Source organism: Oncorhynchus gorbuscha, linkage group LG16, assembly GCF_021184085.1.
Source record: "Oncorhynchus gorbuscha isolate QuinsamMale2020 ecotype Even-year linkage group LG16, OgorEven_v1.0, whole genome shotgun sequence".
NCBI lineage: Eukaryota > Metazoa > Chordata > Actinopteri > Salmoniformes > Salmonidae > Oncorhynchus > Oncorhynchus gorbuscha.
Genome location: NC_060188.1, coordinates 63,091,427 through 63,106,366, shown reverse-complemented (window position 1 = coordinate 63,106,366; position 14,940 = coordinate 63,091,427). Strand labels below are relative to the sequence as shown.

The 14,940-nt window shown below is 44.7% G+C and overlaps 1 protein-coding gene across 2 annotated transcripts in view; it reads right to left on the bottom strand.

Annotated features, from left to right (window-relative positions):
• LOC123998623 (clathrin heavy chain 1) overlaps positions 1 to 14,940 on the bottom strand; it is a 63,807-nt gene that overhangs the window by 38,469 nt on the left and 10,398 nt on the right. The window contains exons 2-7 of one of the 2 annotated variants that reach the window (XM_046303666.1): positions 9,199 to 9,406; positions 8,719 to 8,721; positions 4,430 to 4,698; positions 4,100 to 4,261; positions 3,740 to 3,853; positions 1,910 to 2,083 (exon numbers count right to left, since the gene is read on the bottom strand). In XM_046303666.1, coding sequence (XP_046159622.1) covers positions 1,910 to 2,083; positions 3,740 to 3,853; positions 4,100 to 4,261; positions 4,430 to 4,698; positions 8,719 to 8,721; positions 9,199 to 9,406 — 930 coding nt within the window. The remainder of the gene's footprint in view (positions 1 to 1,909; positions 2,084 to 3,739; positions 3,854 to 4,099; positions 4,262 to 4,429; positions 4,699 to 8,718; positions 8,722 to 9,198; positions 9,407 to 14,940) is intronic. The other variant, XM_046303667.1, reaches the window with a different exon arrangement.

The window sequence follows — 14,940 nt, the reverse complement described above, 5'->3', positions numbered from 1 at the left end:
ATAGGAGGCCCCAGCCAGAGTGCCTCTGCTCTATAGGAGCCCCAGCCAGAGTGCCTCTGCTCTATAGGAGCCCCAGCCAGAGTGCCTCTGCTCTATAGGAGCCCCAGCCAGAGAGCCTCTGCTCTATAGGAGGCCCCAGCCAGAGAGCCTCTGCTCTATAGGAGGCCCCAGCCAGAGAGCCTCTGCTCTAGAGCCTCTGCTCTATAGGAGGCCCCAGCCAGAGAGCCTCTGCTCTATAGGAGGCCCCAGCCAGAGAGCCTCTGCTCTATAGGAGGCCCCAGCCAGAGAGCCTCTGCTCTATAGGAGGCCCCAGCCAGAGAGCCTCTGCTCTATAGGAGGCCCCAGCCAGAGAGCCTCTGCTCTATAGGAGGCCCCAGCCAGAGAGCCTCTGCTCTATCCCCAGCCAGAGAGCCTCTGCTCTATAGGAGGCCCCAGCCAGAGAGCCTCTGCTCTATAGGAGGCCCCAGCCAGAGAGCCTCTGCTCTATAGGAGGCCCCAGCCAGAGAGCCTCTGCTCTATAGGAGGCCCCAGCCAGAGAGCCTCTGCTCTATAGGAGGCCCCAGCCAGAGAGCCTCTGCTCTATAGGAGGCCCCAGCCAGAGAGCCTCTGCTCTATAGGAGCCCCAGCCAGAGTGCCTCTGCTCTATAGGAGCCCCAGCCAGAGTGCCTCTGCTCTATAGGAGCCCCAGCCAGAGTGCCTCTGCTCTATAGGAGGCCCCAGCCAGAGAGCCTCTGCTCTATAGGAGGCCCCAGCCAGAGAGCCTCTGCTCTATAGGAGGCCCCAGCCAGAGAGCCTCTGCTCTATAGGAGGCCCCAGCCAGAGAGCCTCTGCTCTATAGGAGGCCCCAGCCAGAGAGCCTCTGCTCTATAGGAGCCCCAGCCAGAGAGCCTCTGCTCACTGCTCTATAGGAGCCCCAGCCAGTGTCTAGCTCTGTGTGCTCGAAGCTCCAGCAATGCAGGTCTGACGGAGTGAGTCTCAGATCAGTTTCCCCTCCTCCACTCAATAATGCATGTGGTCTGTGGCCTGGCTAGAACATTATTCATCAGTTAGGTGGATGCTGTTATCCTGCTCTAATGCCTTCACTGTGGAGGGGTGTGTGTGTGTGTGTGTGTTGGATCTCTCTCTGGATCACCTGTGAAACTCTACACCTTTGATTATTTATAACAAACGGACACCTCCTTGCTTAGATGGAGTCCTCTGACAACAGGCCGTTCGCTCAACTCCAGCTCTTCTTATCATCTATCCATCTCCCTGTGCTGCTTACCATTGAAAACTTGGTTGGATATGAAAGATGGTGGGATTATTAATGATTGCCTTATTGGGTCATATATATATATATATATATATATGCCATTTAGCAGACGCTTTTATCCAAAGCAACTTACAGTCATGTGTGCATACATTCTACGTATGGGTGGTCCCGGGGATCGAACCCACTACCCTGGCGTTACAAGCGCCATGCTCTACCAACTGATGTGGTGGTGGGGGGTATTATATAGGGTGCTGCTGTATGTATTCTAGACCCAGCCTTCTCCTCCTCTGGTGTCCCGAGAGGCGCTGTATAATGTATGGAAAGGAGAGCAGTATTGAACCAGCAGTGGTATAGTAATGAGGGACACGAGGCTGGTTTACATTGGAGCACACCAATAGTTACAATGCTAGGAAGACAACTAGATTCATCTAGCTGAATGGATTAGAATGTAGTGTGCACTACAAATTGTTGCGTGTAAAATAATCAACACATTTGTGGTGATGATAGTTCTCTTTACACTGGAAAATGCTGTGAGTGTCAAGAAAAAAATCAAAATAAAACCAAGTCATATCTGTTATTTCTGTCTTTCCAAGAACGTGGTGATAGAGGAAGATGTTAAAGAGGAGGGTGGGAGAGGTAGAGGGGTGGTATCTGTACCTGTCCTTTCCTGTTGACCCCGATGATCCCAGCGGTGGCTTCGTGTGGGGCCGTGACAAAGATGGTCTCCCCGCTGATCCTGTTCATGTAGATGCAGGTGCCAGTCTCCAGGTCGTACAGGTGGATGTAGCCATATTTGGTGATGAGGAACACCACATCCTGCTTGGAGCTTATCTGAGAGGAAAAAGTCAGATTTTAAAATAAATGCATAGAGGTGCAAAACGTGTCAAGTGTAACATATGTAAAAGCAGAGTATTCTCTACGATTGTAGAGCTCTACTCTTCCGGTGCTAATACATTCCTGTGCTAATCTTCAGCGCTCTCCCCTACTACGGTGCCTTCAGAAAATATTCACACCCCTCGACTTTTCCTAATTTGTTGTGTTAAAGCCTGAATTTATAAAATGGATTAAATTCAGGTTTGTTTGTCACTGGCCTAAACACAATACCCCATAATGTGGAATTATAATTTGACATTTTACAAATGAATTGACAATGAAAAGCTGAAATTTCTTGTATTCAACCCCCTTGTTATAGCAAGCCTAAATAAGTTCAGGAGTAAAAACGTGCTTAAGTCACATAATAAGTTGCATTGGCTCTGTATGCAATAGTGTTGAACATGATTTTTGAATGACTATCTCATCTCTGTTCCCGACACATACAGATACTCGTAAAGTCACGCAGTTGAGCAGTAAATTTGAAACTCAGATCCAACCAAAGACCAGAAAGGTTTTCCAATGCCTCACAAAGGGTACCAACGTGTAAAAAAACATGTTTTTATAATATCCCTTTAAGCATGGTTTATTTATTCATCACACTTCGGATGGTCTATCAATATACCCAGTCATTACAAAGATACAGGCCTCCTTCCTAACTCATTTGCCGGAGAGGAAGGAACTCAGAGATATCACCATGAGGCCAAAGGTGACTTTCAAACAGAGTTTAATGGCTGTGATGAGAAAACTGAGGCTGGATCAATAACATTGTAGTTCCTCCACAATACTAACCTAATTGACAGAGTGGGGGGAAAAGGAAGCCTGTACAGAATACAAAATATTCCAAAACAGGCATTAAAGTAATCCAGCTAAAAACGTGGCAAAGCAATACACTTGGCTTGTATTCGTTAAGGACTGGTGAGTTTTTCCACGATAAAAAAATGTTTACCAAGAAGACAGTGAATGTTCCTGAGTGGCCGAGAGACAGTTTTGACTTAAATCTGCTTGAAAATCTATGGCAAGTCCTGAAATTGGTTCTCTAGCAATGATCAACAAACAATTTGACAGAGCTGGAAGAATTTTGAAAATAAATGGTTAAATAGTGTACAATCTAGGTGTGGAAAGCTCTTTGAGACTTACCCATTAAGACTCACAGCTGTAATCTCTGCCAAAATTATTCTAACATGTATTGAATACTTACGCAAATTCAATTTCTGTACAGCAATAAATTAACATTTTCAACACCAAAAAAATGAAAAATCACTTTGTCATTATGGAGTATTGTGTGTAGATGGGTGAGAAACAAATGAATGCAATCCATTTTGAATTGGCAGTAACAAAGACACTATGTGCTGTGCTACAATGTCAGGGTGTCCTTGGTCAACAGTGGCTATCAGTGTTAAGTACAGTCCACAGCTACCTACTAGGCTTCCATTGGCTAACACTAATACCCTTCTCACATTACTTTCCCGACATTACTTTGCCAACACAAACAATACTACTTCTCTTTTCACATTAGCCTTCCCAGCATGCAATTATGACAGATCCATAACCACGCCAGTGCAGTACAGCTGGTCTTAGAGTGATAAGTATAGTACATTGATTGCTATTATGTACCTGCATGGCCACAGGGAAGTCATTCTGAGCCTCTGGAGGGAAGAACACATCCACTGCTTTCTTTGGAAAAGGCTGGTTCCCTGTGGGTGGGGTGCCCACCTCAATGATGTGCAACTACAATAGAGAGGAACCATTAGAGAATAATGTCATTTATAGTCTACAATGACGTGCTTAGCCAGCGGGAAAAACTGGCTGCAATGACATCAACACAGCTAGAATTTAACCTGTTGTAATCTGGTTATAATTATGTCATTTCAACCAGCTTTGCTGAGTATTGTCGAGAGAAAAAAGTAAAAAACATCTCCACCAACCAACCCCAATATCACCCCCTAACCTCAGTACCCAGGTCCTTTGGCCTACCTTTCCTCCGGCCTGTCCTCTCACAGCAAAGCAGAACAGTGTGGACTCCTCTGTGTTGCCCTCCATTTTGAACTGGGCGAAGCCGGCAGCGTGGCCCTCGATGGGCTGTGACACCTTTCTGTCCACAGAGTACAACTGCATGGCACCCACCACACGGTTTTGCTGCAACAGAGAAAACACGTGCTCTTTATGTTCATTAAACGGTAATGGCATTCTCTGCTACAGCAATTAGTTGAGTTTGATAGTGCACAGCTATGTATGTGTGTGTGATTAGATATATTCACTTTCATTGAGTTAATGTGTGTTTGTGTGCGCGCCTAAGACAGTAACCTGTGCGGAGATGCCGATGAGCAGCAGCCACTTCTGCTTGGCATCAGTACGGTAGTTGATGATTTGACAGCCCGCCAGGCTGGAGTGCCGGTCAAAGACTTTGATTGGCTGGGAGTCCCCCTCCATGCTCCAATGGTAGACGGCATTGTCAGTTACAAGTGCCACTGTGTTGAGGGAGATCCACTTCCAGAAGGTGACGTCGTCGGTCATGGTGTGGGCCTTCATCTTGCTCTTCATCTCAATGTTAAAGATCTGAAGGGTTTTGGCGGCTGAGAGGGGCAGAGGGAGCAGAGAGAGAGGGGCAGAGGGAGCAGAGAGAGAGGGGCAGAGGGAGCAGAGAGAGAGGGGCAGAGGGAGCGCAGAGAGAGGGGCAGAGGGAGCGCAGAGAGAGGGGCAGAGGGAGCGCAGAGAGAGGGGCAGAGGGAGCGCAGAGAGAGGGGGCAGAGGGAGCGCAGAGAGAGGGGCAGAGGGAGCGCAGAGAGAGGGGCAGAGGGAGCGCAGAGAGAGGGGCAGAGGGAGCGCAGAGAGAGGGGCAGAGGGAGCGCAGAGAGAGGGGCAGAGGGAGCGCAGAGAGAGGGGCAGAGGGAGCGCAGAGAGAGGGGCAGAGGGAGCGCAGAGAGAGGGGCAGAGGGAGCGCAGAGAGAGGGGCAGAGGGAGCGCAGAGAGAGGGGCAGAGGGAGCGCAGAGAGAGGGGCAGAGGGAGCGCAGAGAGAGGGGCAGAGGGAGCGCAGAGAGAGGGGCAGAGGGAGCGCAGAGAGAGGGGCAGAGGGAGCGCAGAGAGAGGGGCAGAGGGAGCGCAGAGAGAGGGGCAGAGGGAGCGCAGAGAGAGGGGCAGAGGGAGCGCAGAGAGAGGGGCAGAGGGAGCGCAGAGAGAGGGGCAGAGGGAGCAGAGAGAGGGGCAGAGGGAGCAGAGAGAGGGGCAGAGGGAGCAGAGAGAGGGGCAGAGGGAGCAGAGAGAGGGGCAGAGGGAGCAGAGAGAGGCATCGAATGGGAGAACAACCCGTTATGGCTACTCTGAGAAGTCAGCAAACACACAGGTCAGAGTGCCACAAACACACACGTCAGACTGAGGGAAAGGTAAAGTCAACGGCAAATTTCACTTGAGTAATGAGAGTCAAGCTCGAAATGGTAGTTATGGCCCAAAGAGAGCATCAGGCAAGAAGGACATCATGACACAGCAGTCAGAGAGATTAATCAAAGAAATGAAACAGACCACTAAAATTTTACATATCAGCATCCAGGTCAATTAGAAGATAAAACAGGAAGATGACTAATACTTAGACAGTATTAGATGGAAAGGGATGTTGACAGTGTGGTTGGGGACTTAATGTAAAAGGACGCCCGTATAAAAAAGTCCATGAAAAAGAGGTTTTCAATATTGATTAAGCCTGTACCATTGTACGTTAGATGTTATTTTACTTTGTTTATATACACCGAGTATAGAAAACATTAAGAACACCTGCTCTTTCCATGACAGACTGACCAGGTGAATCCAGATTAAAGCTATGATCCCTTACTGATGTCACTTGTTAAATCCACTTCAAATCAGTGTAGATGAAGGGGAGGAGGCAGGTTAAAGAATGATTTTTAAGCCTAGACAATAGAGATGGATTGTGGATGTGTGCCATCCAGAGGGTGAATGGGCAGGACAAAATATGTAAGTGCCTTGGAACGGGGTATAGTAGGTGCCAGGCGCACCGATTTGTGTCAAGAACTGCAACGCTGCTGGGTTTCCTGTGTGTATCAAGGACATCCAGCCAACTTGACAACTGTGGGAAGCATTAGAGTCAACATGTGCCAGCATCCCTGTGGAATGCTTTCAACACCTTGTAGAGTCCATGCCCTGACGAATTGAGGCCGTTCTAAGGGAAAACGGTGCGGGGGAGTGGGGGTCAACTCAATATTAGGAAGGTGTCCCTAATGTTTGGTGTACTCAGTGTTTCAATGATGGATAGGTTAGAAAGGTTACTCACCTGTGTTTTGTTTGATTAGTTTTGGGTGAAGTCAGTTAAAGCTTTATTAAGAAGCATTAATTATTGTATTCCCTGTTCATTTTATCGAAAGCAAATTGCAATTCATTTCCAAAAGTTGCAAAATAATGATTTGCTGTGTTCAGTTTTTGATACTAAAGCCATGGCTTCATAATCATAAACATCACAGACTATAGTTTGCAGTGCACCAATTACAGCATCGGCAGCCCCATTTAAAAATGTGAACCAAATTAAGAAAGCGAGTTTTGATTAGACCAGATTAAGCAAGTGGAGGTGCACGTGAGAATCTGCATGGTGCATATTCTGCTTCTCCCATCCCCCAGGGTCACTAAACCATCACATGATAGATTTAGCACGGTGGTAAAGAGGGAGGGCAGATTAGGGAAGAGGAAGAAAGAAGTTAGATAGAGACAGCTATGCTACTAAGCTAGAAGACCACGGCCCTGCGTTTCCCACTACATAGTAATACAACCTGTAAATCCGTCCTACAGTACAACACAAATGATTGCAAATCAGATGCCAAATAATGGAAAAAGTCATGCCTGCTAATCCAGTATAATATCACAACTGCTTTCTGCTTCAAATGAGATGATCATTTAATGGCATTTTACAGCATATGAGTGTTTTTACTATCTTAGGCGCTGGAAGTCCCTTTTGTCACATTTGCCACTCAACTTGTGTCCTTTGGTCATATGTTTGTGAATGAAGAGCGGGCTCCAAAACTAAATTGCAGGTTAAGACAAGATTTCATATAACAGTAATACTAAGGTAATTGTTGACTATAGCTACTCCTGAAATGTGTATATAGGCCTATTGGCTGTAGCCACAGACTAATAACGAGTCCCTCCTCCAAACATTGTGTATTGATTGACACAGCCATCCTACCCTCAAAGGTAGAAAAAAACATGTTTAACTCCAAGTTGATGACTGGCCCTTCGGTACTGTGCCATTTCAGAAATAGTCCTTCATTCACTCACTAGCTAGAAAATTTGCCTTTCAGATATATTACTGGTTGCTGAAACCAGGCAGTCGGGGAAAACGCAGGGTCACGATACAAAGAAGGAGAGACGGGAAGCTAGGAGGACAAACCGAGCACTACGGTCACATCTGTCGGTCTGACGGGAATCCCAGGAAATATTTCCAATCTAGGTTTGTTTAAGTGGTGTAAATTACATTAGGATTGGCAGTAGGGATGGGGTGGAGAGGGGCAGTGTTGGACCCACAGGGAGGAGCATGACTCTTATTAAATCTACTGGTTTAAACCAATCAAGGCTATTTAACCTTAACGACAAATCAATTGGTGGCTAATCTGATTTTTCAGCCCTCTGGGCCATTCTAACTTGTCAAGGGGCCCTATTCATCATCTCCATACTTCTTCTGGCCTGAAATGTACACTTGCTATATCCACGCCATCATCTGATAGGATAGAATACCAGAGGAAGACTCACTGGACATGCAACATCATCTAAAATCGGAGCAGAGCTACCATCAGAATACAAAACATTGATTTAAAATCACTATCGTCACCCAGGCCCCGTTCACTGCCTCTAACAGAGGGAGGAGCACGGATCTAAAGTGATCGTTAGCTAGCTATGAAGGAATTCTAAATCTCTCAATAAAATAATCAGATTACATCATGAGTAACCTAGCACAGGTCTACTTACTGCTTTACCCACAACTTATGTGGTCTCGTTTCAGAATAATACATAACCTAAACTCTTACACAGCTCTTATGACAAAGGTAGTGAACCCCATTGAATCCCAAGGGTTTGGACAACAGATTCAAACACAGGAACTGGGGAGGGAATCGAAATGGCAAGCAACAAATTTGTGTCAACCCACAATATTTCCACCCCAAACAGATACTAAATCATTGGTATATCTAAGAAACAATATTGATGTAATGCCAACATTCAAGCTAGAAGGTTGTGAAAGATAAATCCTGTTTAGATTGGGCCTAATAGTTAGATAATAACTTAAACATCGGTGCACCACATATAGCATGTATGAAACAATGTGTCCTGCCACTGTATTTTCACAATCATGTCCATCTGTGTGCATAGACAGGGTTTGGAATAGAGTACAAGGGGACTGGAACAGTGAGTCAGTCCCAAGCTGGATGATAACATGGTGATGATATGTCTAATATGAAAGGAGAGACTAGAGTGAATGAGTGTGTGCAAGTGTTTCTAGTGAACATAGTGTGGACTTGAACTAAGTCTTAAGGATGTTTGAATGCGGATTTAAAAACAGGATTTAAAACTTCCACAACTCTGTTGTACTGAAATTTTAACTCACCGTCTGCATACACATAAGAAAGCAGTAAACAAAAAAAAAAAAAAGAGAAACAAAAACAAAACATAACATAACAAAACAGACAAAGCAATTATGGCTGCTGAACAAGACTTACACTACTGTTGGGTCATAGGTCAGTAAGACTCATGTCTGGGACAATCAAATATACTTTACAAAACTAAATAGAAATAGCTGTATGTATGTGGACATAAACAGATGTTTACTTCAACACTGAATGGACATTGGTTGTTGACAGAAATCTGCTGGCTACATAACAAACATGTGAAAACTGAATCATGAAGGCAGGCCCATGAAGGGTTAAATGTGTCTGTACTGCATTAATAAAATCATCAACACAAGTGTACAAAACGGTAGGTCTGTTGTACATCAGATAACTTGACAAATCCTATATTTTCCCAGGGATTGTATCCTGGTTAAATGAAGGCTTAATGAAATTCAGACTGTCAGTTTCGACTGGCTTACCTTTAAGTGCGATGACTTTGGAGGCGGGGTTCATGATGGCGCTGTCTGCAGAGATAGGCCTGCGGATGGGCGTGTTGGGGTCGGCCATGTCTATGATCACCACCTGCGCTTGCTCGCCCACCTTCTCTCGGATACAGATGAACTTATCAGACTCCATCGTCAGGGTGCTGAACCCGATGTTGGCCGGGTTGATCCCCAAGTTTTGGAGCTAGGGGGGAGGGGGAAGACAACATTAGGAGCTTTTCAGCTATCAATTACCTGAGTAATAGGAAGAACAAAAAAAACTACCAGCTGGAATGACAGGGATACCTTGAGTGTGTGCATGTGTACACTGTGCATTCAGACCCATTCAATTATCCACATTGTTACGTTAGACTTATTTTAAAATTGATTAAATCATTTTTTTAAATCTTCATTCTTCTACACACAACCCTATAATTACAAAGCGAAAACAGGTTTAGAATATATGGCAAATGTATTAAACATTTTAAAAACAGAAATACCTTGTTTACATAAGTATTCAGACCCTTTGCTCTGAGTGTCAAAATTGAGCTCAGGTGCATCCTGTTTCCATTGATCATCCTTGAGATGTTTCTACAACTTGTGGTAAATACAATTGACTGGACATGATTTGAAAAGACACACAAATAAAAAAAGGTCCAACAGTTGACAGTACATATCAATTGAAAAACCAAGCCATGAGGTTGAAGGAATTGTCCGTAGAGCTACAAGACAGGATTGGTCATTATAGGGTATAGTGCATAGATATACTAAAATGTATTAATCTAGGGCTGTAAAGTAACGCAACGTAGAAACATTCAAGGTGTCAATACTTCCCGAACGTACTGTTATAATAATGAGCCAATCACTAGCAAGACAGCCTCTCACACACAGGCACACTGCTTTTCTACAAACATCAACATTTTCCTCGGACTCCACTGTCAATTGGTGCTGGCTGACTGGCTATGAAGTGGGAAAAGAACATGGGGAAGGGGCATACTCAGACAGAAGACTATTCAGAAATACTTGGAGAACAACGGGTCTTCACTCTTCCACATGTTGCAACTTAGTTCACTTGATGGTAATAAGCTTTTACAACAGTTTCTACAGGTCGTGTGGTTATCTGCAGTAGCAGCACATGGGATGAATGAATGGCCTTGGTGGCTAAACAAGTGTTATGCCAGGGATTTAACATTAGGTCAGCAGCACACAGTACTTAAAAGGGGTGTGGTGGTGGTGCTGTTGTGACTGGTGATGACATTGAGCAGCGCGCAGCACCCCAACAGAGACGATCAGAACAGAGCAGAGCTGCATGGTCTCTAGGACTGGAGTAGAGAAGGGGGAGTGATCCTTGGCCAACGTTTCATTTGGCAGCATTTCACCACTAAGTAACTCTGTTGCAAAACGTCTGGGCCCTTATTCAATGTGGACTCCAAAGTCCGGTTCACAATCTCATACTACATTTGGCTCAGCTCATAGTAATGGTCTGACAACACCAATTAGAACTCCAACGTGTAATCATGTGCTGTACATTTTAGGTGTGCCAGCCAAACATGTATGTCTGATGATGACGAGGCATTGTGATGCCAACACAACCCATTCCTGAGGCTCTTTGAAAAGCTGGTCCAGATAGCTCCTGCAGAGGAACATAAGTGCTCTCAAGGTCAGGTATAGCTTGAGTTGAGTAGCAAGTCCTGCTCTGATCTGTTGTTGAACTCACTGCTGACAACATGGCATACAGAGACTATCAGCCTGCATGAGAAGGAAAACAAGGAGTCAACTCGTGTTCCAATAACAAAGACCTGCAGGAGGCCAGATCAACAACATTACACAAGCTGCCTCGCAGGCACCACTCTGTCACCCTGTGTCTGCCAGGCATAACACCTACACAACATACTCACACTGACTCATAGAAACCCTGACACAGCAACAACCGGCCATCTGCAGGGTAGCAGCGGGTGAAGTGGCATACTGTGCCCATGGGCCTATCTAGCATTGATCTATCACTATTCATAGTCACATTTGGTGAACCTTTATTTCTGAGGACAAGTTGAGCATGTCTTTCTAACCTCGTACTACTTGTGTAGTAATGTGGGAGTGTACATTGAACTGGGGCTGCAAGGCATATGTGTCAGTTTGTGATTCTGACAGGGAATAATAGTCTACAACCTGCAGGTATATGTCTAGGTTGAGGCTCATTGATTCTGAGGGCCACGGAACTCATTCTCCCTCCAGGGCTATTAAATGGAGGATTCTCCCTCTGCCCCCATCCATCCATCCATCCATCTAGCTCCTCAGACTTGAAAGGCAGCCAAAACAAACTTTGCTTTGATATCCTGAGTGGTGCAGCGGTCTAAGTCACTGCATCACAGTGCTAGAGGCTTCACTACAAACCCGGGTTCGATCCTGGGCTGTTTCACAACTGGCTGTGATCCAGGGTCCCGTCCAATTGGCCCAGCGTCGTCCGAGTTAGGGAATTTGGCCGGTGTTGTAAATAGGTTCTTAACTGACTTGCCCAGTTAACTAAAAGGTTAAAGAAATAAACCATAAGACATTGAGGGGAGTCCAATTTAAAGTGAAGGAGAAAAACAGGGAGCTCAGACACACAGAAACACAGGGCTGGAGGTGCCACAGTGCCTGCAGCGGCTATGGTAACTGACAGGAATAGAATCTGACAGAGAGGGTCAGGGGGAGGCGTTATGTAATTGTTACGCCAAGCAGTACACATCTCTGATTCAGAACTGTTCTGTACACAGCTGTATGGCACAACCCCCCATGGCTCACAACAACTATTCAAAGACATTTCTTTTTTCACATAATATCAGATGACAGCTTCATTCTTTTCTTAAAATACATCTTTATTAAACAAAAGACCAAACATACATACATTCCTAAATAGTAATCAAATAATTTTATGCCTCCCCACAAAGCAAATGGGAGACCAGTAATTCCAGGTATTTTACCACTGGACTTCCCCTAGCTAATGCCCTGGAGTGTACACAAAGCACAAGCATGGAGACCGAGCCTACTCAAATCAAAACCGGTAGCCAGGTTTAAGGGTTAATGGTAAAAATACATTCTATTTTTGGATTTAAAACATCTTGATCGGATTCATGTTGCCTACTGAACAAAACAATGTGGCCTCGGTCTGACAATCTGAAACAGTTTAAACATGCGCTCTTGCTGCACACAGGTAAAATGTTCATTTGTTGTTGAAATATCCAGGTAACAGAGATACCGGTTTTGACGGAATCAGGCCTGAGGGTATAGCAAAGAAAAGAAAGCACATGGGTCAATACCACACCCATGGCCTAGACCACTGCTAATAAGCGAACATAAGCCCTTCCTGGAAATGTGGTATAACAAATCCAAGGACCTGAACCCTCATCAATGGTAAGTCACACTCCACAACCACACCAGGCAGGCACTGAATTTTTTCACTCATGTGTCACCTCAGTTCTTCCTTTTCAATTACCCATCTACCCTACACACAAGACAAAAGTCATGGAAGTAGACTCAAAAGTCGTGTAAAAGCAGAGAGGAAGACAGAGGCAAAACTTGGCAGAAAATGTCCCTCCAACAAAGCAAGGGGTTTTAAAATGGAGGTTAATGAGTGTCTAATTTGGTCAACCTCAAAAACACGTATGGCTTATTTGCTACGTGTGGTTTATTTGATCTAACATAATTTGATCTAACAGTTTTGTAGTGCTTATGTTGTTACGAGTGTACTGATATAAGTAGGACGTGAGATCCTGGCAACTTCAATAAAAATCTATATTGGAGTCAGCTTCGAGATGCCTCTGCATATTCATGGCATGCTATGCTACTATCCTCATCTCTAATGAATACAGGTGGTTGACGTCAACAAAACTCATCGAATATTCACAAAAAAGGATTACAATAATGAGATGTATCCAAATCCAAAGAAAACTGATAGCCAGCCTTGGCCACTTTGTGGACAACGACTCCCATTGTTAGGGCGGAGAGACGCATCTGGTCAGTATAGCCATAACCTTTGGTAAAAGTAATTTAAGAGCCTGTTATGGGAATGACATGTTAAAGAGAATGGTCAGGGTGAAGAGGGAACTGTCCTTTATCATTATAACAGAAGGGACAAAAAAAAGGAGATAGATGCCCATCTAAATGTATGGTAGAAATTATATTATAGAAAGCTGCACATCAGTTCCTGTACATTCCAGTTTAGAGTTCAATTTACTATCGCCCTGATGACATCACTGCATCTTGGGTCTAACCAGCTCTCATTGGCTGGAGGGAACCCTTGATCTCGGTGCTATTTGTCGGTGGTAGGGAACACAGCATAGGAAGTGCTAAAGCTGTAACGATCACTAAGTGAATTGAACAGTAGACAATGGAGACCTGCAGCCCCTAGCCAAACACGAGTCATCCCTCAGTAAAGACATGGTCACATTTAGAAAGGCCTGTCTGTTCACTGCGGGTAACATCAGCCAGCCAGCCAAACGCGCACACACACACACACACTACAACAAAGGCTACCATCTCCCTAGAGATAACCGTCACTTTACCCAAGCCCAGAACAAGACACATACTACCACAATTCTTCAACAGATTCAAGGACAATCTTTAAGAGATTCCATTCATAAAACCAGTGTGATGACAGGACTAGGATGTGTTTGAAACGCACCTGTTTTAGTGGCTCGTATATAGGATTCACATTTGCAAAATCAAAAATATATGACATGCAATATTTTAAAACGTCACTGAGCCAGGTGTAACATTTTTCCTCCTGTTGCAGCTGCCTCCCACACACCGAGCCACACCCCCTGTCACTCAAGCGGCGCAGTTCCTCCTCCCCACTGTTAAATTCACTATAAGTTGGCATGCTGTTCTGTTAGGTCAAATGCAGTTAGTCAACCGATTCCAAACAAGAACGATGCCGCTTCCTACTTCACTTTTAAATATAAATCATTCAATTTTATGATTCCAACAGTTCACCCAAATGTTTTGCTCTATACTGAACAAAAATAAACACAACATGTAAAGTGAGATTAAATAGAGGATCCCAGAAATGTTCCATATGCACAAAAAGCAGTCCACGGGCCTCACAACCACGTGTAACCACACCAGCCCAGGACCGCAACATCTGGCTTCTTCATCTGCGGTATAGTCTGAGGGATCGTCTGAGACAAGCCTTCCGGATTGCTGATGAATCTGAGGAGTATGTCTGTAATAAAGCCCTTTTGTAGTGGAAAAACAAATTATGATTGGCTGTGCCTTGCTCCCAAGTGGGTGGGCCTATGCTCTCCAAGACCCACCCCTGGCTTCTCCCCTGCCCAGTCATGTGAAATCCATAGATTAGGTCCTAATGAAATTATTTAAATTGACTGATTTCCTTCCATCCTTCTATTTTTGTTCTGTATATATTGTAAGTCAAAATCAATATTTTTAATCCCTGTGCCAACAAAATGAAGAAAAAAAAATCAATGTGCCCTTGAGCAAGGCAACTAACCCTAATTGCTCCAGGTCGCCTTCGATAATGTCAGGTTCTGGCAGTGACCCCACACAGAGAGTGTCTAAAGGGTAGTTGGGATATGCAAAACATACAGTTCCAATTCATACATGCATATTAAACAATCATGTACATTTGTGAAATAGGATAAATGAGCACCCACCTAATTATTATTATTGGACACTGATGCCTTACAGGACAAAACCCTAGAGGATTACAACAATGATCTACAAAAATACCAGCGCAAATCCTAC